The 27323-nt window shown below is 43.4% G+C and overlaps 1 protein-coding gene across 5 annotated transcripts in view; it reads right to left on the bottom strand.

Annotated features, from left to right (window-relative positions):
- SMAD3 (SMAD family member 3) overlaps nucleotides 1-27323 on the bottom strand; it is a 365605-nt gene that overhangs the window by 71891 nt on the left and 266391 nt on the right. Inside the window, exon 1 of one of the 5 annotated variants that reach the window (XM_039491537.1) lies at nucleotides 23433-23978. The exons of the other annotated variants lie outside the window; for them this stretch is intronic. Coding sequence (XP_039347471.1) covers nucleotides 23433-23638 — 206 coding nt within the window. The 5' untranslated portion in view covers nucleotides 23639-23978. Of the gene's footprint in view, nucleotides 1-23432; nucleotides 23979-27323 lie in introns of those variants that run through there. 5 annotated transcript variants of the gene reach the window in all.

Below are 27323 nucleotides of genomic sequence, written 5' to 3' on the forward strand. Positions count from 1 at the left end.
CAGGGATTAGGTTGGCTCAACTATGCCTCTGTGCAAGGTAGCTAGGTCAATCTACATTTTAAGTGTAGACCATAGCTAATATTTTGACTTGGAGATAAATCAGAGCCTACTGGAAATAAGATCATCAGGCTAAGTAGCGTTGGCTTTAAAAAAAACTAAATAAATAAATAAATAAAAAAAGGAGCGCATGCCTGGGGAACAAGCAAGTTTGTCTGAACTACACCCACAAAGTGCTTATACTAATACCCAAAGAAAATAAAAACAATGCTGCATTGATCTTTTCTTCTTACAAAGAGGCATGTTTAAACAAAAAAGCACACACTCTGTAGCACCAGAAGGTAACAATGTGGTAAAAATTATACTGGATTCCTGAACAGTAACAAAATAAAAAGAGGGATGAAAATGAGCAGATTTTCATCCAATGCTCTAACCATACAGTATTGTGAGCATCAGATAGTCACAACATATCCACCTTCTGAGTTATTCTTGGCCTCTGCCCAAAATCAGTGTGGTCTAGTTAATATTTGTTTGGAAAAAAATTCCATAAAGCTGTAACATTACAGTCACATTCTGTGTGCATATATTCACACATATGCAGGTAGTGTAATAGGAAGGTTGTTTCTCACACCTAACCTGAACATTAGCATGTCAATAGGCTAATCTGTATAACAGCTGTTACTTAAACTACTGCTGAAACTGCAGACACAGACTCAACTAATATAGAGGAATTTCTTCAAGCGTCACTTCTGATTTACTTATGTTCCTTAAGAGGAACTTTGCATAACTGAATCCTTTGCAGAAACATTATGCAACACCCAGTTTACGTGTTTGGTCTATACCACCTGAAGTATGCAGTGTACTAGTATCTGTTGCTTAAAAAAAATAAAGTTTAGTTCTTATGATGGGCACTAGATTGGGGATTCACAGCCCTGAAAACCAAGTTTCTCATTACAGGACAAGGGCAGTGGTAGACTTCCATACACACTGCTCCATCATTCTGTCTCAATTTTTTTTTGGTCAGGACATTGAGGGTATGTCTACACTGCAGCTGGGAGTGAACCTAAAAACAGCAGTACAGACATTGTGGCTTGGGCAGCAGCTTGGGTTCTCAAGCCAATCCGAACCCTGGGGTCTGACCTCAGATGGCTAGCCCAAGCCTTCACTGGAGCTGCAACATCGGACTCTGGCTTAAACCCCAGGCCCCAGCAAGCTCTGGCAACCCCATTCAAATGAGGTTGTGACCCGCAGTTTGAGAACCATTGCCAGTAGATACAAATTTTACTTTATCCCAATACAACCCTTTAAGAGTCATTCAATCCACAAGCGTATTTAACACGTCTATTCAAGTTATTTGACAAGAACTATGCCTGCATAGGAAGAAATATTAAACATAAAATTGTAAGTAGAGAGAGACAAGAGATACTATTGGCAATATAAAAATGTGCCAAAATATACTGTTTTTGAATTGTAATGTCTTTTTAAATGAACTTTGGCTCTACATTTAGATTAGTGGGAGACAATAGCACAGGCTGAAATAACTAGACTCTCCCCGCATACCAGTAGTTGTCTTTAAAAATTCAGACTGCATTTGGGGACTAAAGGTTTAAGCAAGAATAAGTCACAAATAAAAGCAAATAAATTTGGAAGATGCTGGTAACAATTCACATAAACCTAATGGAGTTTGCTAAGGCAAGTTGGCTTGCATGTGTCTATTTCAGAATTAGATGTGTCTCATTGTAGACAGTATGCAGGTCTAAATCCTTCACTTGTCCAATTGGTACAAAGGACTGAAGAAGGGTGAGAAGCTCTTCCTGCTATGCAAAAAGAGGAGGATGTTTCTATAGCACCCAAAAACAAAAGCAGAAGAAAAAGCTAGCTTGTGTGTAAACCCACACACATCATGCTCCCAAAGGGCTGTGATCCGCAGCGTAAGGGGCATATTTGGCTCCCGCAGCCTATTACCAAGTAGAAATATATCTGCAACTGCTAGACAAAGGAATACTTTGCTCTTTTAATAAGGATCACTTAAGCGCACCTTTCAGGGCTTGTCTCCACTTACCGGGGGATCAACATGCGGCAACTGATCCACCAGGGGTCAATCGCTCTCCCATCGACTCCGGTACTCCACCGGAACGAGAAGCATAAGGTAAGTCAACGGGAGAGTTTCTACCATCATTCCAGCACGCTGTAGACACCGCGATCAATCAACCTAACGTACATTGACTCCAGCTACATTATTCACAAAGCTGGAGTTGTGTAACTTAGGTGAACTTAGCCCCGTAGTGTAGGACTGCCCTCAGTGTGGTGCCCTAGCTCACTTTGAGGAATCCTGTAGCAGAAGCAGTACTCATCTCCAGTTGCTGTGCCTACAGTGATCAAGGAATGATTTAACTTATGATGTACGAGTTGGCGAATATCTATTAGAAAAATTATGGCTCAACTAACTCTGTTTCAATATTGTGAAATAATCATTGGAATGATGTTTCTGGAGAACAATGATTTAGTTAAAGCAATACACCAGGGGTAGGCAACCTATGGCACAGGTGCCAAAGGCGGCGCGCGAGCTGATTTTCAGTGGCACTCACAGTGCCTGGGTCCTGGCCACTGGTCCAGGTGGGGGGTCTGCATTTTATTTAATTTTAAATGAAGCTTCTTAAACATTTTAAAAACCTTATTTACTTTACATACAACAATAGTTTAGTTATATATTATAGACTTGTAGAAAGAGACCTTCTAAGAACATTAAAATGTATTACTGGCACGCGAAACCTTATATCAGACTGAATGAATGAAGACTCAGCACAGCACTTCTGAAAGGTTGCCGACCCCTGCAATACACATACACATCCAGCCACAATGGAGTGACTCACTACCAGTTTTGGCAGCATCCAGCCCAAAAAATGCATACAGAAAAATATCCAACCTTGTCAGAGGTAGCATAGCATTTGCAAATAATAATTTAGGAGGAAGTGTACTTCCTATGATGCTTTCTTTATCCTTGGTCCCTTAACCTTCAGGTTCTGTTTGATACTTTCCTGAAGTAGACAGTTGTTCTTCAGGTGTCCCTCCTCATCATTCATCTGTGGTAGTATTCCACCATTAAAATAACTAGCAGTTTGTGATTTGTAAAAATCAAAATTTGGGCTTTCCAAAAGCAGAAATGTAGCAGCAACACTACCACCAAAACCTGTGATTCACCCACTTGTAGTCACTGGACAAGATTCCCAAATTCTGATGTCAGTTATGTTAGTGTAAATCCAGGATAACTTCACTGAATTTAAAGAAAATTTACTCCAGAACTTATACAAGCAGAACTTGTAGCAGATTTAAATGGACACCTCAACACTTCCGCCTAAACTATTTTACCTCCTGTCATTCCACATAACTTTTCCGGTTACGGTAGCTGAAAAATTAGAGAAAACATTTATGCCCCCCCTCCATTCTGAACAGTCAATTTCCTCTATTGGTTATGGGTCTCTCCCACAGCCACAGGGGAGACAACAAACAAACCAAACCAAACCACACACACACAGAAAAATGTGATTTTAAAGCCACAAAAAAATCAGCAACACAGTCAGGTATAAAGTAGCTCCTAGCCACTGTGGAAAGGGGTCTCAACAATGGAGGTGGGCCTGGAACACATCTAGAGAGGGGCTGTAAATTGAGTGCCCCCTGCAACAACCCTGGAAGAATAACACAGCAGCTGCATTTATCCCTAACGCTTAACATGTCACTCACTCTCCTAGGCATTATGTGTTGGAGAGGACTTCACCCTCCGGTTAACATTAGAGATGGTTGGGAAAGGATTCTCATCCCCTCGGTCCCCTCCAAAAATAGTTTTTAATTGAAATTTTATTATATTTTATCTTTTGTTTTTCAGTTAAAACCCAAAAACTTTTGACAAAACTTTAGTGATAACTTCCATTTAGCTGAAACAATTTTTCAACCAGCTCCAGTGAAAGTATACTCAACAATGTCCTAAGAATGCAAGTGACACCCCCACCAAACTAGCTCCCACACTTCCAACAAACAAAAACACACCACCATGAAGAAATATCAAGCAGGTCACAATGCATGTTGGCAGGGGCATATTAGGCAAGAACAACTTCCCATCTACTGTCAACTAAATTGAAAACATACGCTTTAAATTTAAACACACAAAAGCTGAATTACTATCAGATTCTTAGCTTTGATAACCCTCCCCCTTTTTTAAAAACCGCAACAGCTGACCTGTCACCATAGCAGCAACTCTAGAATGCCATCCTAAAAATAGAGGGTGGGGGGTGGGGGCGGGAGGGAAATGGGAACTGAGAAAATAAACTAAGAGTGAGAAGCACTGTAATATACAACTGTCTCCAGTCAATAGCCAATCAAAATCTTATAAATGCTATTTTTCTAAAATCACAGCATTCAAGCTTCTATTTTTACTCCCATCTAGAAGCAGTTATGATAGAGCTTTCAACCTACCAGTTAGGCCTGTCCTGCAAAGCAGTAACTCACAAGACTCAACTTTCAAGCCACAGTTTCCAAGGCCTTTGCTTGTTTATATGGGTTCACCTAAGTCTGGCACACCAGAACAGGTTTCAGAGTAGCAGCTGTGTTAGTCTGTATCTGCAAAAAGAACAGGAGTACTTGTGGCACCTTAGAGTAACAAATTTATTTGAGCATAAGCTTTCATGGGCTACAGCCCACTTCTTCAGATGCATAGAATGGAACATATAGTAAGGAGATATATATACATACAGAACATGAAACAGTGGAAGTAGCCATATCAACGCTAAGAGGCTAATTAATTAAGATGAGCAATTATCAGCAGGAGGAAAAAAAACTTCTGTGCTGATAATCAAGCTAGCCCATTCCAAACAAAGAAAACAGAAAAACTTCAAAAACAAAGTCCAACAAAAACTGCTGAGCTTGAATTAATATGCAAACTAGATACCATTAATTTAGGCTTGAACAGAGACTGGGAATGGCTGAGTCATTACACACATTGAATGTATTTCCCCATGTTAAGTATCCTCACACCTCGTCAACTGTCTGGAATGGGCCATCTTGATAATCTCTACAAAAGTTTTTTTCTCCTGCTCATAATTGCTCATCTTAATTAATTAGCCTATTAGAGTTGATATGGCTACTTCCACCTTTTCATGTTCCATATGTATATATCCTTACTATAGGTTCCATTCTATTCATCCGATGAAGTGGGCTGTAGCCCATTTGTTAGTCTCTAGGGTGCCACAAGTACACCAGAACAGTAACATTATTTCAAAGCACAGAGACCATAAACAAAAATTAAGAAATAAAGGAAGAGGTGAGGAGAGGTTTACTAGAAACATGATTCTTTTAGCCCAAAAGATTGTTTGAAGGATTTTTTTTTTAAATGGGAGGGTGGCAGAGGGAGTCATCTCCCTTCATGATTATACACACTATCCCATGTGTCTGATGGCTACACACATTAACTATCCTGAAAATATGTATCCTGTGTGTCAAAAATCAAGAACAGTACTAAGTACAGATATAGGCTTGCAAGCAGCCCATCCCTTCAGGGCTAGATGTCCTGAAACAACGGAACATCTATATAATAATGAGACCTACTCATTGCAGGAGATTAGAAAGACTGAGAAGAAATACAAGTAAACCACACAGTAACCATGAAAGTAAAATGCTATATCTTAAGCATTTAAGAGGGTACTTTGTTGCACCTCTGCTGCTCTCCAGCTATAACAGATCTTCATTGGACATCCCATCCTGTAATATAAATATATATGGCTCCACAGTGACATAGACAAATTTACAAAGTGTTTCTTTTAAAAGCCCCTTGACAAAGATGTTTGTAGAATGGCTGCTGTTGGCCTTGTATTTGTTACCTTTTCTTCCAATCCTTTTTAAGCCGGGACCCTTCATTTGTTTGTGTACTTGAGGGGGTGGGCAGTACAGCCTTACAAAGGCTTTGCTCATCCCTTCACAGATTATAGGCAATAGTACTAGGCTATTAGTCCTCCTCCCCAAGCCATCTCAGGGCTAGTCTACACTGGCAGCGCTTTAACATGTCTTGTGTGGTCATGGAGCAATGTTGGGGCAGGGGGGAGAGAAAAAAAACACCTCCATGAGAGGCGTAGCTACCAGTGCTGGTGCACTGTCTACAATGGCACTTTACAGCGCTGAAACTTCCTGTGCTCAGGGGGTGGGGAGGGTTCACACTGCATTCCAAATTTCTACCAATGGCAGGATCCAGAATTCCCTGCATTTCAACTACTGGCTACTATCTAAGGATGACAAGCCACCTGCTATGGAGAGTCACAGCAGTATGTGTCTCATGGACACTGGATTAGGACTCAGGAGACCTGGGTTCTATCTCCCCGTTTTACCCCCCATTCTGCTACTGGCCTGGTGGGTGACCTTGGGTAAGTCACTTTGCTCTCTGAGCGTCAGCGTCCCCATCTGTAAAATGGCAACGATGGGTAGTTATTTCCTTTGTAAAGCACTCTGAGATCTACTGATGAAAAGTGTAAGGCAAGCACTGCAACATGCTCCCCTTCCACATTAAAATGTTTGGTATTTCCCTAACTTTTGCAACTGTGGCAAGAGATCATGGTTAAAAGGCATCTGATAGCACTGGACATTAGGTAAAGAGACACCCCTTTCAAGCAGAACGCTTCTTCTGGGGAGGAGTGGAGAAGGTGCTAATAACATCTGTACTGAATCATTGTATTTTATGCCCAATAACTATTTGTAACATCCAAGGACTAATATGGAAGTTATATTAGATTTCTTGAGAGCAAGCCAAGTACGCACACTCATAAATATCACTGGTCATGAAATGATTATAATGGAGAGATTTAGTAAAAGTATTAGTTACCTCCTTTGGCAAGAATTCCAAGTCAATTTAATTAAATATTTATGAAAAGAGCAATTATTTCAGGCCCTGATAAGATTTCCACCTATCACATGATTGAAGACAGAGGAGGTATTTAACACTGCTGGCTTTCAGTCAAGTTGGTCAGTTACCAGTTTACCACCTCATGAGCTGGATATATACCCCAGAAATCCCCAAATTAGGGATTTCAAGGAAAACTGATAGTTGTGATACTAATGTGTTCAGTATATCAAAAATGTATATGCAAAAGAGTTTATTTTTACAACATAGCTACATTGTTGCAGCTCATGCCTAGTAAAAACTCGCTACTAACAATGAAAGCAATTGACAAACTATTTATTTTAGTTGGTTTTTGTAGGTGAATGGCTTTTTTATTCACACTAGGTTTTATACCAATACCTACATGAAAGCATTAGGCTATAGATATAGTGTTTCTCTGAACTTGTACTAACAGACTCTAAAGCATAAGCTCTATAGCAGACCACTGTGGTATGATGTGTCTACCAGTTAAAGTATTCCATGTGTACAGCAGGTACCAGCACAGAGAGAAACACATAAATATTGTGCAAACCAGTTAAGATTTACCACTAAACATCTATGGAATTCTAATATTTTCATGTAGCATCCACATATTTTCGAAGAAAGTTTCCAACAAAATTTAGAACAGCTGCCTTAATACAAAAATTACACAGAAAAAGAACATTTTTTAAAAGTGTAATTTTTAAACATCTATACATTATATACCCTATGGAAAACTCATTCAGGCTTTAAAATCTGCTTTTTCCTTATCCTGCTCCCACTAAATCTAATGGCAAAATTCCCATAGATTTCAATGGCAGCTGGGTTGAGCCCTTCCTACTTTGTACTTACCATAGGCCCCATTCTTAACATAAGCACCATTGACCGCATGGGTGGACTGCTAAGCCTGGAGCAGAGCTCCACTGAAGACTCAACCCAGTCGACTGCAGAATATAATGCCTTACGTCTGAGAATTTCAGAGGGATTTACAAAAAGTATTTAATTCTCCCAACATCCTTGTGAGGTACATAAATGCTATGTATTTTACCAGATGGGAAAACTGAGGTACAGAGGGGTTAAAAGACTCACCCAAGGTCACACAAGACAGTACTGAAGAACAGAAATTCAGTGTTTTCAGTTAAGTCCCCTGCTCTAACTATAAAACATATTCACTGGGTCATAATCCACAAACATAAAAGCCATTTATCAACTTTTTTTTAAGTTTAAATAAATAAAATAAAATAAAGGTGTGATTAGACCCTTAGGACACCAATTTGCAGTTATTAAAGTTCTGCAAGATCAATAGAACCAGGATTTGGGAAATAGCCTCAAGGATCCTCTGTCTACATATTATTTCTGATGTCAAGTTCACAATGATGTTATAGGCAGTTTATAGTTGCGAACATACTTTTGTTGGAGACAGGCTATATTTACTGGTCATATTGCAAAAGTTCCAAAAGCTTTTACTTACGTTTATTTATATTATATTTAGTATCTTTTAGAAGGGATCACTATGTTGCTTTTAGTACTTTTATGTAATGATTTTAAAATCAAAGTTATCGCCACTTGACATAGCATTGTCATCGTTTTTCAGCAGAGCTTTCCCTCTATATTTTTTGGAAAGAATGCATTGACCCTAACATATTGCTACAAAATTCCATAAACGACAACCTTATATGATATCATTAGGCAGGCCAATAAGAGGGTGTTTAGAGCCATATTCAGGTTAGGCTATGATTTAGGTCAGGGGTAGGCAACCTATGGCACGGGTGCCAAAGGCGGCACACGAGCTGATTTTCACTGTCACTCAGGCTGCCCGGGTCCTGGCCACCAGTCCGGGGGGCTCTGCATTTTAATTTAATTTTAAATGAAGCTTCTTAAACATTTTAAAAACCTTATTTACTTTACATACAACAATAGTTTAGTTATATATTATAGACTTATAGAAAGAGACCTTCTAAAAATGTTAAAATGCATTACCGGATTGCGAAACCTTAAATTAGAGTGAATAAATGAAGATTCGGCACACCACTGCTGAAAGGTTGTTGACTCCTGATTTAGGTTCAAGGGTGAATCGGGGTTTCAGCCCCAAGTGGTGAACATATCACAAGATTAGCCAAGCCTGTGCAATTTCCACCACATTGGGCCCAAGAGTTGCTTGTGAGATTTCTGTCCACATCCAAAACAGAACCAATAAATAGGACCCCTTTGGGTTTTGAATCTAGCCCAGAACAAAGCCACTCAGGCAGATTTTCACTAAGAACTTGTGAATCTGACACTTAAATAAATAAATAAATAGATAAAAAATTCACAGGCATTCAGATTCCAAGCTCCAGACCAACTTCAATATTAATTTTGGGCTAGATGTCCTTTTAAGGTACAATCCATTATGAAGGGCAAGGCAGTGCTGTACCAGCAGACTGTCTCTCAGAGCACTGCAAAGAGGTGTGCTCTTAATTCAGGATAGCTAGCATGGGTTAAAATAGCAGTGAAGGCATGGCAACTCAGCTTTTAACTTGGGTTAGCAGCTCAAACACAAGCCTATAGGGCAGCTTGGGGTCGAATTTGAGCTGCTAACCTGTGTTCAAAGCCAAGGCTGACATCCCTTCATTGCTATTTCAGTCTGAATTAGCTAACCTGAATTAAGGGGACACGCTTTTTTGCAGCACAGACATAGCATCAGAAGCACAACTGCCTCCTGGAGCCTCAGTCTTACTGGTCCTCCAAGTGGGTGGCAGTAGTGGGAGTAATTTGCTATACCTCTGTAAAATACTCTTTCCTGTGGGCATGGATGGGAGGAGGAATCATGGCTCTGCCTGCTCTGCATCCCAACTAGTTGCTGGGGAAAGGCATGGGGGGAGAGGGGGGGCTGTAAGTCAGCAGCAGCCCCTATTCTCCCAATTCAGGGACTGCAATTCTGGGTGGGTTTTTTGTAGCGGGGAGTCCTTCCTCCTTCCTGCATTTGTATGGTTGTGTAAGAGAATGTGGAGGAGGGAGGCACAAATTAGCCCTAAATGGAACCATCAGTTTCAATCCCCTTGCTTAGCCTTTCTGTTCCAATTCTCCTCTCACTCACAGAAGTGTTAGAGGAGTTAGAGACAAGAATCAGACTCCAGCTGCTTGTCAGCCTTTCATTAGAGACAAAGTACTTTTTAAGCACTGGTATAATTTTTCAGATACAATTACGCGTTGTGTGGTGAACACTCGCTACGCACAACATTCAAGGGGAAGAACAACCAGCTCAAAAGAGGCTTTTTGTAACACTTCACATGTGCAGAAACCACAGACACTCTATCGCTATGAAAAACCACTACATTTAGTTTTATATGAGTATACAAAATTAAGATAGATGTAGCTTGGTTCAGTTTTTCCACACAGCAAATGCTTAAAATTCAGTAGCAACGGGAAGGAAATTTTGTAGACATTGTTCTCTATCAGTTAACAACAACAGAGGCGCACTCAGTACACAAATATACTGGTAATTCTCACTTTCCACAGCTGTATTCTATGATGTCCATTTTTTGTATTTAACCGTTTTCTGCTGTAAGGTTACTAGTTTAAGTAAACTTCCTGTTTTATGGCTAAAGCAGCCAAAACAGCAAGACAACATTTACTTTGTTTCATCATAGGAAGATATGGATTCAGTATCTGTTTCATCATCCAATTGTTAACGATGGCTGCAACTTCACCCTGATACAAACAACATGTTGACACTCATCAACTGTAATATGATCAGAACAGCTCATATCAGCAACTGTAATCAACAGCCTTTCATATTAGGCATAATAGGCTTATGGACACAGTTTGCAGCAAAGATTTCAGTACAAGTAGCTACAAACTGCAGTGTAAATTATATTGATAACCAATCCAGAGAATACTACAGCTAAAACGTACAATCTGTTAAATCTCAAAACCCAGGTGTTAAATAGAGATTAGCCTCTAAAAACATTACTAGCCAGGAATAAAAGTTATCAAAACCCATTTTATTTACATTTTCTAAAATTATGCATTCCTTTTTATTCTGGGGTGAGTATTGCTGGATTTATTGTATTTTTAAAAGAACACATTTTCCCATGAGGCCCTCTCACGATATTGCAAACGTAGTAGAGATGTGAAATTAATTTTTAAAATGATCAAACCTAATCAACGGGATTTCTCATGGAGTAACATGCTACTAAGAATGAGCAAGGGTGACAGAAGCAGGGTCACAGTGAATAATTACCGTCCCCAAAGAGCACTTTTCCCGTCGGCTTCCTGATGTCTTTTCATCCACCATTCCCTTAGTCACTAATGTCTGTTATTTTTGTATTGCGTTCTTTAATCTGATTAACGCCTGTTTCTGTAACCCTTCCTCACACTGGGTAGTGCTTGTTCATGCGGTAATTGCTCATCTAGAGAGGAAGCATAGTTCAGTAGCTAGGGTACAAGCCTGGGACTCAATTCCCTCCTCTGTCACAGATTTCCGTCTCTGTGTGCCCATCTCTATCTCACAGTGCTGTTGTGAGCATAAATATATTATATACAGATATGGGGGCCATACAGGTAGAGTAGGGTGAGACAGTAGTTCCCTTGAAGTCAGCTCTACTATATGCACGAATAAAGTTAGACATCTATGTGTTTGCAGGATCAGGCCTTTAGTGTCTGAGCAGCTCAAAGGGGAAGGGGCCCTTCTTTTTATCTCCTTATGCAGAGCCACAGTACTACATAAAACGAGAAAAGTAAGCAGCAGCAAGAGTGTAAATGAACATCAAGCCTGCCTGCCTGAGGCCTCTCTACAATTTTAAGGGCCTTTTTACATTGCAAAAGCAGAGTAAAGAGGCCTCAGGGTAAATGAAAATCAGCTAAAGAGACTTCAAACTACCTTTAAAGTAGCATTTACTCAACAATCATCACATTTAGGAAATCATATTGCTTCTTCAGTTACAGAAGTGGTTAAGCGACCAATGACTAGTACAATTGTCAAACTTGCAAACGACTTCAGTGCTGTTAAATTTGCACGTAACAAAATGCAATTAGCAAACATTTGCTAAGTTTAGTGAAGTCAGTCTAGTAGAATTAGAATACCCAGTTCCTGTTCTTACTAGTTGTATTACTTCCCCCTTCCTTCCCTCTCTTCCCCCTCCCCGTCCCTCTCCCTCCGCAGATCCCTTCACTGCCAATCAACACAATGAGCTTTGGTCTGGAAAAAAATGTTTTTACACAGCACATCAAAGCAGGCAAGGATAAAAGTTAATTAGGACCATTCATGAGCCTTGCTGAAAGAGACTGCTGCATTTCAACCTTGTGTATTTAATTGCTCTCAATAGAGGAACACAAAATATTAAAATTTAAATAAATAAAAAGATAATTTGGGAATAAAATCTAATTTCAATTTAATTCAAGCACTGTTTGGCCCTATTTATTTCATAAAGTATATCATGCAGAATAATGGCATTATTGTGCATTAAACAGCATTAGAAGTTTCTAATAAATTAACAAGTGTAAATTAACGGCCGCTCAGTCCATTAAATCTTGTTAATTTTATTTCTGTTGCGGTAATATAGTGATCACAAGTTTACATTATTAAACCAATATTTATTAGAAGAGTTCATTTTAATTGGATCCCTGATGTGATAATCCTGTACAGTGTGCATTTCCTTATTTCATCCCATTTTTGCATTTATTTCTCATTATATTTAAATGAATGCAATATTCAGGGTCTTTTCCCTAATACTATAAAAGTTAAGCAACCATTTTAAACTTTATTTCACAAAGATTCAACATTTACTGTTCTACAACATGATATAATCAGACTTATGTGCCTTTAAAAAGCTGCTTAAAATGTTATCTTTTTAAAAAAGTAAATGGGAGAGAATCAGAGAAAAGAAACAACAAAGGCATGTTTACACTGTACAAACAAAGAGGATGATCCTGCAAAGGTAATTTTGCAGTTGATTTTAATGAGAACATGATCTGGCCCATACTTCTCAGGAAAGAACAACTACACAATATTGAGAAGCACTGCCTGCTGACAGGTATATTAGTGATACATGGAGAAGGGAGACTAAGTCCATTCTATTGGGATACTTTAATTTTTGGCTCAATCTACACACAAAGTTGGGCTGATTTAACAAAAGGGGTGGTTATAAATCAATTGTGTCAAACTAGTCTAACTTTGCATGTGGACACTCTTAAATGATGTAAACCTAATTAGTATTGATTCAGCTTGCCCACAGGAGCAAGCTAAACTGATATATGCCAGTTTTAAACTGAGAAGCATGTCCACACTCAAACATGCACTGGCTTAGTATGTGCGTAGACAAGACCTGAGACTGTTAGAAATACTAATGGCACACCAGAACCGAAAGGAAGCCACGTTTTTGCAAGCTCACAGATAGCATACACTACAAAGTTGTCCTCAATTGTTTCCACAGTTTACTGTATTTAGCGTTTCCATACTTGTAATGTTAAGATGATCTTAAGGAAAAGGTTAAGGATACATTTTTGTAAAATTTGCAAGGTCAGCTATGAACACAAAGAACGCCTGGACAAGGTTTTCTAGCACCTCCTAAGCATCTTCTTAAGAGTAGCACTATTAAGCATTATTGCTCTTTAAATGGTATTTTACACCTAGGTGTAGGAGGGGAGGAGAGCACTGTGAAAGACTGTGTAGTGTAGACAGACCTAAGATAGGTCAATGTAAGCTGCCTTGCATTGACCTAGCTGTGCATGTGTCTATACTTAAATTCATCTCCCACCAATATAAGTAGCCTGTTACGGTGATGCCATAACACCACCAACCCAAGTGGCGTTGAGACATGTTTGATGTACTGAGGTAGACACACAGCAAGCGTAGAAATAGGTAACACAGTGTCAACTCAACAGTCCTCCAGCAATTGTCCCACAATGCCAGACACTGACCACTCTGGCTATAATTATGAACTCCACTGCCCAGGGATCACCTTTTAAAACCCTGCAATTTTTTTTTTTAAAAGCCTTTTCCTGATTGTCCAGTTTCATGAGCATTCCATTGTTGCATGGAACTGCCCAGCTGATCATGCCAGCTACCCATTCCAGACACAGTCCAGCCTGGAGTAGACAGGAGATTTTGGATCTCCTGGACCTGTGGAGAGAAAGGCCTGTGCAGGCACAGCTACAGATCAGCTGTAGAAACAGACATTTATGAGCACACTGCACAAGAGATGCAGAAGAAGGGATACAGCAGGGATCAACAACAATGCTGTGTGAAAGCAAAGGAACTCTAGCAGGCATATCAGAAGGTCAGGAAGGCCAACAGTCAATCCAGTGCTGAGCCGCAGCCCTACCATTTTTACAGAGAGCTGCATGCCATATTTGGCAGAGACCCCACCAACACACCACTATGGATACCTCTGAGGAACCAGAGTCACAGGCACCTCCTGTGAACAGAGAGAACGAAGATGACAACCATGGTGGATATGCAACTGGGAGGTCCAGATATGCCACAAGCCAGGACCTGTTTCAAACTCCACCACAGTCCAGTTAGTCCCAGCAGTTGAACATGGGTGAGCCCAATGCAGGTGAAAGAACCTCAGGTAAGTGTGTATATGTTATTTTCCATTACAATGGTGTACTGATGGCAATCCCAATTTAACAGGACACAGCTATCGACTTTTCATTCATTTACTCATCCCAGAATATATAGCAGAACAACAACAAGAGGTAGAGTTATCATCTGCTTTTCATTCCCCTGCAGAGATAGGCACAGAATGCCACACGGAGCAGTTTGTTTGTGTACACAGGGATGTCCCTTGAATCCACCTGAGAAATGTCAATGAAACTTTTGGCTGCAATCCTCTCCCGAAGGTTTCTATGGGTGGCAGCCTTATTTCTTCCTGTACCGTAGGACAAATTCCCATGCCAGTCAGCGATAATTTCAGAGGCACCGTTTCAGTAAACAAGCTAGTAGCATACAGGCCTAGGTGGCTTCAGAACATGAGCAGCAGCTGTGCTCTCTGATCCTTTGTTAGCCTCAGGAGGGAGATATCAGCTAAAATCACCAACACCTGTGGAAAATGGTACCAGAACTCAAATGCCATTGCCCTATACTCAGAGTTTCATGCAACCGAGCAATTCTCTCCTTATTTCCCGCACCCCTGGTAGGCCACAATCATCCTGGCTGGTGTTGTGAGTGGCACTGTGTGCAAGCACTTCAAAGCAGAAGCATCAATAAATATGTCTTGTTTAAAACTTTAGGGGAGCAAGGAATGGGAATTCTGAGTCTCAACTTTCGCTTTCCATTGTGACAGTGGCACTTCTGTGTGCTTTCTCTGTAGCTCCTGCCACTGCAGCCTCAAGGGGTTCACCCTTCACATCCGGAGAATGCCTGAGCCAAATAATGGGGAGAAAGATGACGACTCAGGATGACATGTTCCGTAAGACCCTGTAAGCCAGTGCTGCATCAGGCCCTGGAGGGTGAATATTGCAGACTGTATGGAGAAGGAAAGAAGAAACAGGAGAATGTCCCAGGAGTTCCAGCAGGAAAAGGAGGGGGGGGGGAATGCGCCAGGACATAATGGGGCTTCTCCAGCAGCAAACACAGATGATGACTGTTGTGGACCTGCAGGTTCAATAAACACGGACTTGCCTCCCTTTGCAATCCATGGAGAACTCCATTATAGTACCTCCCTAGTTCCCCCTCCCACAACATTCCACATGGCATCAGGGGCTGCATCTCTACCCCTAGCACTCCACCCCAGGGGACATTAAGGACAAACACAGTTTCAGAGATGCTGACCTGAAAGTACCATAGGTGCCATGTGTGCACCAAAATGGACATGAATGTTCTTGCCCCTTCCTTCACCTCTGTACATATTACGTTTTTAATGTATTTGCTTTTAACTTTCATAGATTTTTTTTTGCAGTGTTTTAGTTACTCAAAATTCTATTGTTTGGAAAATAATTCATCTTTATGAGTTCCAAACGCATACTGCAAAATGCCTAGCAGTACTGAAACCACCCACTTACCAGTTACTGTACAGCATGACAACTCATATGATCAGTGACAAAATAAATGAATGTAATGCAAGCACCACAAAATTAATAGGTGTATTACAGAATCAGAAGACTGGAAGGGACCTCTAAAGGTCGTCTAAGTATTAAGGACTAAGGACTAAGTATTATCTAGACCACCCCTGACAAGGGTTAGTCTAACCTACTCTTAAAAATCTCCATCGACAGTGTTACATTCACAGATACCATGCCAAGCACCGCACAATTCCTAACAGGTTCCAAAACAGCAGGGCCAGGCAGGTAGAGCACAGTACACCATGATGCATTACTGTGGTTATCTGTTAAAGTGCTATTTCAAAAGCATCCCTGAGCAATATAGCTCAGCACTGAGCTATTCTAATAGCCCTTGTGTCTAGCTCTTCAAACTCAGCAAAAAAGCCTCTCCACCTATACTCTGGCAGCATTTTTTTCCCCTTTGCTCACAGATACTATGCAGCACACAGCAGGCAACTATAACCATTGGGATTATTCTTCCCCACTGAGATCCAATCTTGTGAGTAAATAACACCAGTGCCCTGTCAATCTACCAAAAGCACACTCAACTGTCATTCTACATCTGTTGAACCCGTAGTTGAATCTTTCTTTGGTTCTGTCAAAATGGCCAGTGCATGGCTTCGTGAGCTGGGGAGTAAGGGGTATGTGGCTAGGTCCCCCAGAATCACTACTGGCATTTCAACATCACCAGTGGTAATCCGCCAGTTGGGAAAGTAAATCCCTGCTTGCAACTTTCTGAACAGTCTTGTATTCTTAAAGATGTGTCATGCACCTTCCTTGACCAGCCAACGTTGATGTTGGTAAAGCGTCCCTGGTGATCCAACAATCCCTGCATATTCACAGAAAAGTAGCCCTTTCTGTTGATGTACCTATGGCAAGGTGGTATGGTGCCAAAATAGGCATATAATTTTCACCTATTGCCCTACTGCAGTTCGGGAACCCCACTGCTGCAAATCCATCCATTATATCCTGCATATTGCTGAGAGTCACAGTCCTGCATAGCCAGAGACAGTTAATGGCCCTAGACACTTGCATGACAGTGGCCCCTGCAGTGGATTTTCCAAATCCAAAATGGTTTCCCACTGACAGCATTGTAAGTTTCCACTGTGCGATCACCACTCGCTTCTCTTGTCAGTGCAGCTCTCACTCTGGTGTCCCTGCACTAGGAAAATCAGAGCTGTGGCTAGTTCAGCACACAGATCCACAAATGTGGCCTTGCGTATCCAAAGCTATGCAGCCATTGCTCACCATGCCAAGCCTGCATTACAATGCAATGCCACCAGGCAGTGCTCATTTCTTGGGCTCAAACATCACTCCATCGTGAATGCTGCTCCGTGAATGCCACCAACAACTTTGAATTAGTTCTTGCTACATCCCACAACATTCTGTCCTACACAAAATCGTCAGGTTCCCCACTGATTTGGTTCTTCTTGCAGCTCTGCAAATACCAGAGGATCATGCGTCCTATACTTGGAACACGCAGGACAATAGCGCAGAGCTGTGTAGGCTTCATGCTTCTTTCAGAGATGCTGATAGAAAAGAGAGCCATGAGGGGTTCGTGGGATTTTTAAGAAAGGTGCAAAAATTATGGGCTATAGATAACATTATGGAATGGAGAAAATTGCATGATGGGAAGTTGCTCCAAGTCCCCCCCGCATGACTCATTTCTGCTCCACTGTGCATTGCCAAAACTTCCCAAAAGACATCATGCTGGATGGTGGCGAGTTTCACACTGGGATACTTATCTGTGGTGCGCTGCACTGTGCATTGACACAAGCATTCCTGGTGAGTAAGCGCAGCACCAGCGCAGGGAGCCAAGTATGCATGCACATAAGTAACACTAACTGCAGCAGCTTTATGCCAATGTAGCTTGCATCAGCAAAAGTTTGTAGACCTGCCCTTATTTTGTTCCATTTCTTTCCAAAAGAAAAAATATCCAGAGTTTCCAACTCAGTCATTACACTCTAGCCCAGTGGTTCTCAAACTTTTGTACTGGTGACCCCTTTCAAATAGCAAGCCTCTGAGTGCGACCCCCCCTTATAAATTAAAAACACTTTTTAAAATATATTTAACACCATTGTAAATGCTGGATGCAAAGCGGGGTTTAGGGTGGAGGCTGACAGCTCGCGACCCCCCCATGTAGTAACCTCATGACCCCCTGATGGGTCCCAACCCCCAGTTTGAGAACCCCTGCTCTAGCCTTATATCAGATGAGTTCTATAAGAACTCACACTCATCCTCTCTTCCCAAATATATTTTAATTAACAAAACTTAACTTAAAGTTTGCCTCTTTCACCAACGGAAGTTGGTTCAATAAAAGACATTACCTGACCCACGCTGTCTCTCTACAGTTTAAAGGAATTTATTCTTTACATAGAGGAATCTTGGCTATTGTGAAAACCACTTGCATTGTTAAATAGAAATACCATAATTGGATCAAAAAAGAAAACAGGCACAGAAAAATACACTGTAAAAAAGGCCACAACACTGGAAAGATCTTATGTTTTACCCATGCGTGCACGATGAATAATACTCTTGAAACAGTAAGGCATTTATTGTTTCCTCTCATACAGACAAATATCTATACTGTATGACTCCTAGTAATTAATCAGTATCTGATTAATTGAGTGATTTCCACAGTACACTCATATTTAGTAATTTTAAGAATTAAATGCTTACAATTCACCCTAACTCCTTTTGTTTCTAGGGCTGAGTGTTGAAATGCTTGGCATGTGCACAAACAATGCAATCCATTCCAGTGCAGATCACAGGTTCAGGAATAGACTCATGAACTTGTTGCTCTTCTCCCCGAGGATGAAGTTTAAGTTGACATGTTTGCATTCTGCAGAGGGTACAGCAAGGGTAGTTGTATGCCATCCGATTCCACACCAACACTCTTTGATTTCAGAGAGCGATACTTACAGCCACCAAGAATTTGAAAATGCGATGCCAACTGGTGGCTGGTAGGAAGGACAGATTCAAACCTATTTTCAGAGCAAAGCAGCAACATCATAACCTTGAACACATCTGTTCAAGGAACACATCTGTGTTCAAGGAAGGTATTCCAGTAGCATACAACTTTGGAGAAGTCAAAAGGACACGAATGCCCATTCTACACCAGACATTTGCAAAACTATCACAAGAAGCTACCACTAAGTTATGTTCTGGCAAAAGGGGCACGTTTTTGAAGAATGTCAGTTTAACATGAATGAAAAGCCTTCTTAATGCTCATTAAGTTTAACATGAATGAAAAGCCTTCTTAATGCTCATTAAGATGCAGGCTAACACATCTGAGGCCACGCTAGATGTCAGTGCTGAAGCAGGTGGGTGGGGGGAGAAGGGGAGCATTTGAGAGGGAAAGCCTAATGTGCGTAGGGTTAAGTGAATGGAGAGCCAGGGCATGCTTTGTGTGACCATATCTGATTATTAATGCACAGATTTCCACCTCTGCATGCAGAAGGTCACCCACATAACACCTTCCCCCTTTTTCAGCCTGACTGAAGACCTCTGTGGTTGGGGATTCAAATGTAGGAGATGACGACCAAGGGCCTGGAGAGTTATGTACATTGTTCCCCAGCCATGCCACTGGGAATCCACTTGAAAATTAATACATTCTCAAGCAGAGCCCCCTTCATGCTGTGGAAACTCCCCTTTGGAGGAGGAAGGACTCAAAGGGTAGTGGCCACTGGCAGAAGGTTGGACAAAGCCCCTTTAAATAACCTATTCTGCAAGGGAGCCAGGTGAGGATGGGAGAAAGCACTAGCAGGCCAAGGAGACAGTGGACCTGTATGTGAGTGGCCCGAGATCACTTCTTAAGATTCTTAAGGCTGAACTGAATGCCTGTTCCACACACTCTCTTGCACTCTCTCTCTCTCTCTCAACCCTGCAATGGTCTCTCCAGCCCTCTTCCTGCTACCACAGGTTCTTTCACCAGAGCTATCATATTAAAGATAGATCTCTTTGAGAATAATCCATGCCAGCCAACAACCAGCAAATGACAAGCTGTAAAGGTGTAGTTAATTTAGTAGGCACACAATAACAGTCATTGTGTGAGTCCCAGGATATTAGATAGACATGGTGGGTGAGGTAATATATTTTATTGGACCAACATCTGTTGGTGAGAGAGAAGCTTTCGAGCTACACAGAACTCTTCCTCAGGACATGGACAAAGACACAGACAGCACACAAGCTTAAAATAAAAAGATACACTAGCGATTAATTGGATTCTCTAGCTTCTTGGTATTGCACCCTTAACAAATCTGGCTCAAAGTGTTTTTTCTAAAAAACTGCACAGTCACTACAGCCAAAGTGCTAGGCTAATATCAACTGGGATCAGGAATTTGCAGTTGATAATTCATCTGCTCAGAGTTCCCAAGCGCAGCATTTCTGAAGGCCCCAAGCAATCTTCAGCCTGGAACTTTGTTTCATGTCATGGTTATGACAGCTAATTTTGGACTAAACCTATTCTTGTTGGGCCAGATTCATCCCTGTATTAGCTCCAATGGAATATGGTTCACTGATGCACTATAACCAATACATGGTGTGATGTAACCTCTAACAGTTGTTCTCCCTTTTATTCCCAAAGTATTTGTTTTCCAAACTAGTGAAATAATTTATCCAAAATTATTTATAATGAAAATACTCAGAGAAGCTGCCTTCTGAGGATTAGTGACAAATGGCCTGGCAGTCTTCTCCAATGATATTTTAGTACAGACGGTGTGCTCAAGTCGATAAGGCATTGGACTGGGAGTCAGGAGACTTGGATTATAATTCTAGTTCTGTCATTGACCTTATATTTAGTTTCCCAGACCTGAAGAAGAGCTCTGTGTAATCTCGAAAGCTTGTCCCTCTCACCAACAGTTGGTCCAATAAAAGATATTACCTCACCTTGTCTCTCTAATATCCTGGGACCAACACAGCTACACCACCACTACATACTGACCTTCTATGTAACTTTGGGCAAGTCATTTCACCTCTCTATACTGCCATTTCCCCTCCATCCCTTGACTATTTACATTGTAACCTCTTCCAGGCAGCAACTGTCTCTTACTAGGTACAGTGTCTGTACAGTGCCCAGCACAGGCCAACCTGATTATGGGGTTTATTATTATTCTAGAACATATTGCAAAAGAACCTAAAGGGGCAGGTTAATCTTTTGTATTAGCTATTAACTATTGCTGAAAGAGGTAAATGCTACCACGCTTACTCAGGCAAAACTCCCTTTGCTGTCAAGGATTAAGGCCTGGGCCTTGTGTCAGCATACATAAATGATTGTAATGGCTGCTGGAGGACTCATGTTAGCAGGTGAAAGTTAATTTGAAGAACTGTAAGATATAAATAAGCTTTAGCCTCTGCATGCTTAGCATTAGCTAGAATGTTCTCATGTAATGTTGATGGCTTGTGATGTTTACTGTTTTTGCTGATGCTTAATTTTAAACTCCCTTTTTGCAGAAATAATTGAAACAAGTTTGCCCACCCACCCTATCCCTATTTGTTTCCCTGGAATTACAATATATCAGAAAATGAGTCCCAATTCTTCCCAAACATCTGTGCTTTTAATGATGTAAATTTCAGGTGATTCCTCTCCCAGTTCTGCACTGGTCAGTCCTTACTAAAACCAGAAACCCAACAGGCATAGCAAGTCATGTAAGTAGCAGAACTTTTGGGGTTAAGGTAAGCAAATACTTCAGGGAAGAGCTTTCAATGGTTACCATGAGTTTCAAAATATAGGCTTAAGGACAGAGAACCCAGAGTAGTCTCACAGACTTCAGTGGAGTCATTCTGAATTTACACTCAACTCTAACCTAGTATCATTCAGTAGAGAAGAGCTGAGCAGATATCGAACAATCTTGAAAAATTGTATTTGGTGGGCTTGGAGGTATTCTCTGGGGGGGGTGGGGGGGAAGAGAAGAGTTCCAATTCTACATAACATTTTAAAACTACTTGTTTCAGTGGTTCATACAACTGATGCGGCTTTGTGAGTACTAGCCACTGCATATTAAATAATTCTGACAACCAAGAGTATATGGGTGCATGTGCACATATAAGAGAGAGAATCAACACACAGAAGCATACAATTATACAGCATTGAACTGTTCTCGATGAACTTTAACATCTGTTTAAAAAGCAATGCTGTATTATTCCAAAAAACAATAAACTAAAAATGCCAGATATCTGAATGAGCTTTCAGAAATCAACAAAATTTCAGCGACGAAATGTTCTTAGTGATTTGATTTCCTCAAATATAATCAAACATATGTAATCATTTAAATACTTGTCCTCTCCTGTGCATTATGATGAGTCCAATGTGCAATTATACTGAATCAATCCTAAAATACTGCATAAAGAATTAATCTACATGGGAAAAAAATCAGTTATTCAATGTACAGGTCTCTTGCCCCAAACAGCAATCCCATTTAGCTGAGCAAATTGCGTTCCCTGGTTGGGTAGTTTGTTTGTTTGTTTTGGGGGGGGGGGGTTACAACCACCTACTCTGGAAACATTATCCAAGGGTCCTAAATCACGTCTTCAGGGACATGTCCGACTGAACAGAGCAAGAAATCTAAACAAACGAATTTCTCTCATTCAGTAACAGAAAGCAGCGTGAAACTTTTGGCTATGAAATTGAGAATATCACCGATGACTATAACTAATCCAGAATACTTCCATCTTTTTTCAAATTTTAGCTGAAAACATTTTCCTTTCTTGCATTCCCTTCTTAATTTGTCTTCTCTGTTAACAGATTGTAATTCAATTCTGTGACCTCTTAATTTTAAATAGAAGAAGTATTCTGCAGTAGTTTGTAAGAAAGGAATACAAAACCAAACTTCTATTGCAGTTGACTGGAGAGAAAAGCAAAAATCCTCTAACACAAAACTGTAATAGTATTGCTTTTCAAAGTACCTTAGGTGTATGCTTAACGTCTAGAACATGCACACAAACGTGTGGGTGCATGCGTCTGTCTGCATTTATTTACAAATACGTGTGTCTCAGACATGCACGTGCAAATGGATGTACATACAGTTATTCACATCTCAGTGTACGGCAGGTAGCTATGTGTGAGTATAAAAGAGAATGCACCTAGTTATGTGGGTGCCCATGTGTTTATGCATGTCTATTGTGGGTGTCCATTCCTTACCTCTGTGTGCGAATACAGGCTTCTGCAAGGACACCCATGATTGTGTATGGATGCAGGTCTCTCTGGCTGTGGGCAAACATATCTTACCCATGCCTGATCTGTGCATGCCCCCCTCAGGGTACACAGGTGTCTCTGCATGGGGCCCCACGTGGGCATGAAGGTGCCTATTCCCACATGTTGTGCCCAGCAGCCCGTGCAGGTCTCTCTTTGTGTCTCCCCCCACCCCCCGTTCTGTGTACACGTGTCTCTCTGTGGCGCCCCTGATTTTGCCTGGGGGTGAGTGCCACCTTTCTCCCCGCGGTGCCCCGCTCGGCCTGTGTGCGCGGAGGGGGCCTGTGGCTGGGTGGATGCCCCCCCCGGGTGCCCTCTCCCTACCTAGGGATGGTGATGCACTTGGTGTTGATGTTCTGCGTGGTGATCGCCTTCTCCAGCTCGTCCAGCTGCCCCGTCTTCTTCAGCTTCTTCACCAGGCTCTTCACCGCCTTCTCGCACCATTTCTCCTCCTGCCCGTTCTGCTCCCCTTTCTTCCAGCCCAGGAGCCGCTTGACGATGGGGGGAGTGAACGGCAGGATGGAGGACATGCTGGCTCCCCTGCCCGGCGCTCCGGGAGGCAGCGCCCCACCCAGCCGCTGCCGCCTCCCGCCGCGGGCGGCCCCTCGCTCCGAGCCCGCCCGAGACCCCGCTCAACTTGGCGGCGGCCCGCCGGGCTCCCCTACCCCCGCCGGGCAGCAGCGCACAGGGCCGGAGCCTGGCGCCTGGCTTCGCTCGTAGCCCGGCCCCGCGGCGCCCTCAGCAGCCCTGGCTGGCGGCGGCAAACTTTGCCCCGACTTCTCCCGCGTTCCCCTGAGGCGGAGACTCCTCCGGCCCCCACCCCCGCTCTGCGTGTGCGGAGAGGCGGCCGCTCCCGCTCATTCCCAGTCTGCCTTGCACGCAAATCGCCGCCCGGCCGCCCCGGCCCGGCTCCCACCCCCGCTCGCCCGCCCCAACGCGCTGGCTCGCGCTGCCGAGGGGAGGGGAACAACTGGCGGCCAGCGCCGCCCCCGGCCCGGCAGCAACCCAGCACACGGGAGCCCCCGAGAGCCGAGGGGGGCGTCCCTCAGTGCCCCCCCCTGCACACCGCGAGCCCGGGGAACATAGGGGGGGGTCCCCTCACTCCCTGTGACCCCCCCTGCACACCGCGAGCCCGGGGAACATAGGGGGGGCTCCCCTCACTCCCTGTGACCCCCCCATGCACACCGCGAGCGCGGGGAACATAGGGGGGCTCCCCTCACTCCCTGTGACCCCCCATGCACACCGCGAATCCGGGGAACGTGTGGGGGCTCCCCTCACTCGCTCTGACCCCCCCCCATGCACACCGCAAGCCCGGGGAACGTGGGAGGGGGCTCCTCTCACTCCCTGTAAACCCCCCCCCCACATACCGCGAGCCCGGGGAACGTGGGGGGTTCTCACTCGCTGTAACACCCCCCCCCCATGCACACCGCGAGCCCGGGGAACGTGGGGGGGGCTCCCCTCACTCCCTGTGACCCCCCCATGCACTCAGAGCCTGGGGAACAGGGGGGCTCCCCTTACTCCCTGTAACCCCCCCCATGCACACCGTGAGCCTGGGGAACATGGGGGGCTCTCCTCACTCCCTGTGACCCCCCATACATACCGCGAGCCCAGGGAACGTGGGGGGGTTCTCCTCACTCCCTGTGACCCACCCCATGCATACTGCGAGCCCAGGGAACGTGGGGGGACTCCCCTCAGTCCCTGTGACCCCCCCTACACAGCGAGCCTGGGGAACATAAGGGGGGCTCCTTACTCCCTGTGGACCCCCCATACACACCGCGAGCCTGGGGACTGTGGGGGGGTCTCCCCTCACTCCCTGTGACCCCCCCCATGCACACCACGAGCTTGGGGAACATAGGGGGGCTCCCCTCACTGCCTGTGACCCCCTCCCTGTGCACATGGCAAGCCTGGGGAACCTAGGGGCGTTCTCCTCACTCCCTGTGACCCCCCGCCGTGCACACGGCGAGCCTGGGGAATCTAGGGGGGTTCTCACTCCCTATGACTCCCCCATACACACAGCAAGCCCAAGGAATGTAGGGGGCTCCCCTCAGTGACCACCCCCTACACACAGCAAGCCCGGGGAACATGGGGGGCTCCCCTCACTCCCTGTGACACCCTCCCCCCATACACACAGCCAGGCAGGGCAGGGGGCTCGCCTCAGTGACTCCCACACACCCAGTGAGTGGAGAGGGGGCTCCCCTCAGTGACCCCCCCCTACACACAGCATGGGAAGAGGCTCCCCCAGGGACTCCCCATATGCACAGCAAGTAGAGGAGGGTTCCCCTCACTGACCCCCCATACACACAGCAAGCCGGGGAGGGGAGTCCCCTCAGTGACCCCCTCCCCATACACACAGTGAACCCAGGGAGTGGAAGTCAGGGGTCCTCTCCATTAATCACAATGCCTAGGGAGTAGAAGGGGGAACTCCACTCTATGAACCACCACCCCCAAAAAACTCCCACAGTAAACCCAACTGCATGGAAGGGGGATCTCGTCTCAATTACACACATACACACACAGTGTGGGGAGACCTCCTCTCAGCTAATTACCTGCCAGCTTCAGAGCATAGGAAAGGGTGGATGTCCTCCCCTCACTCCCCCACCCGCAGACTCTAGAAAGGGTAACAATTGACCTTCCTCTCCTGGCCCCCTCACATATCCCCACAGAGTGCAAAGGGGGACTTCCTCTCCATGAACCACCCCCTAAAGAGGCAGACTCTACAGAGAGTGAAAGGCGGGGAACTCCTCTCAGTAAAGGTTACACACACACACACACACACACACACACACACTGCTGGGGGTGGTTCCCCAATCCCCCACTGCGGGAGCTGTCTGAGTGTAGGAGAGTTAGGCAAAACTGTGTTAAAAATCTAGACTAAGAATGATCTGTGGGGTTAAAGTGTAATTGAAACTCGTGCTGCAAAAAATAAACTGATACAAATGGCAGTCCCTCATGGCCAAAAGAAGAGACACAGGAACTGGAAACTAGAGTGTTGCATGCCAGAACCTAAATAGATAGGCCCCGGATGAAGCTATGTCTTCACTATAAAAAAGACTTGTTTTTACACTGAGAAGTCCTGGTGGCAACAAGGCAGTGTAATTTTACCTCGATGGAGCTAGCTAATTTGGTATTCCACTCGCCCACCTTGCCACTCCCTTTGCTAGTCTCCCATTATCTTTTGCTCTAAATCAGACACAAATGGCACAGTTGAGACACTACACCAACGTGCATTCTCTTACATTGAAGTGCCTCAAATGTTGGGTGCTCATCCAGGCCAATATTTCAGAAAGTAGCCCTGATTTAGTGACCCAGTTTTTGGCTGACCAACTTGAGACATCTTGAGTGCAGAGGTGCTGAGCACCTGTAAGTCTTCTTGGCATCATGCTTGTCTACACTTACAGCGCTTGGTGCAGCTGCACCTCTGTAGCACTTAGTGAGGACACTACCTATGGTGACAGAAGCCCTCCTGTCAACATAGCATGTCTACATTGGGAGTTCAGTCAGTATAACTGCATCGCTCAGGGGTGTGGAAAACACCTGAGTGACATAGTTGTACCGATGTAAGTTCGTAGTGTAGCGCTGTAGGATTCAATTTGGAGTTGTGGTTGCTCAACGCCTTTAAAAATGAAAATTTTTACAGATCGTCACCTTAAAATTAAGGCACCCAAAAACATCAGTAGGTAGCCAGCTTTCCTGCTCGGTGGTGGTGGGTTTTTTTGTTTTTTTTTTCTAACCACTAGACAGATTGGACCAAATTCCAATCTTGCTTATTCTGGTGTAAATCAGGAGTAGATCCACTGAAATCAGTGAACCATAACCTGAACTTCACCAGCACTGTGGTCAGCACACCCGAAAAGGAAAAGTATTTTGTCACAAGATGTAGAATTAATTTTTAAGATTATGAATATTAAGATTTTATAGGACCGCTTGTGTTATTTCTGGGTTTACCTGTCAAAAAGAGCTATCTTAAGAAAAATGTCTCTCTGAACCCCTAGATAGTATTTCTTTCAGTATTTCAGAGTGTTTTTGGACACACTCGTAATGGAAAAATTAACAGACAGGAAAATGACGGGATCGTCCCAATTTTACATGGTCTGGATATCTTTTCTGGTTTATAAAATGTTTGATGTCTTAGAGGCTACCTCTAGGCTGAAGAAGTACAAGTCTTGTATAGTAATATAAGAATTGTCTTCACCTTTTAAAATATATCTTATATCT

This window comes from Mauremys reevesii, linkage group 10 (assembly GCF_016161935.1).
Source record: "Mauremys reevesii isolate NIE-2019 linkage group 10, ASM1616193v1, whole genome shotgun sequence".
NCBI classification, from domain to species: Eukaryota; Metazoa; Chordata; order Testudines; family Geoemydidae; genus Mauremys; species Mauremys reevesii.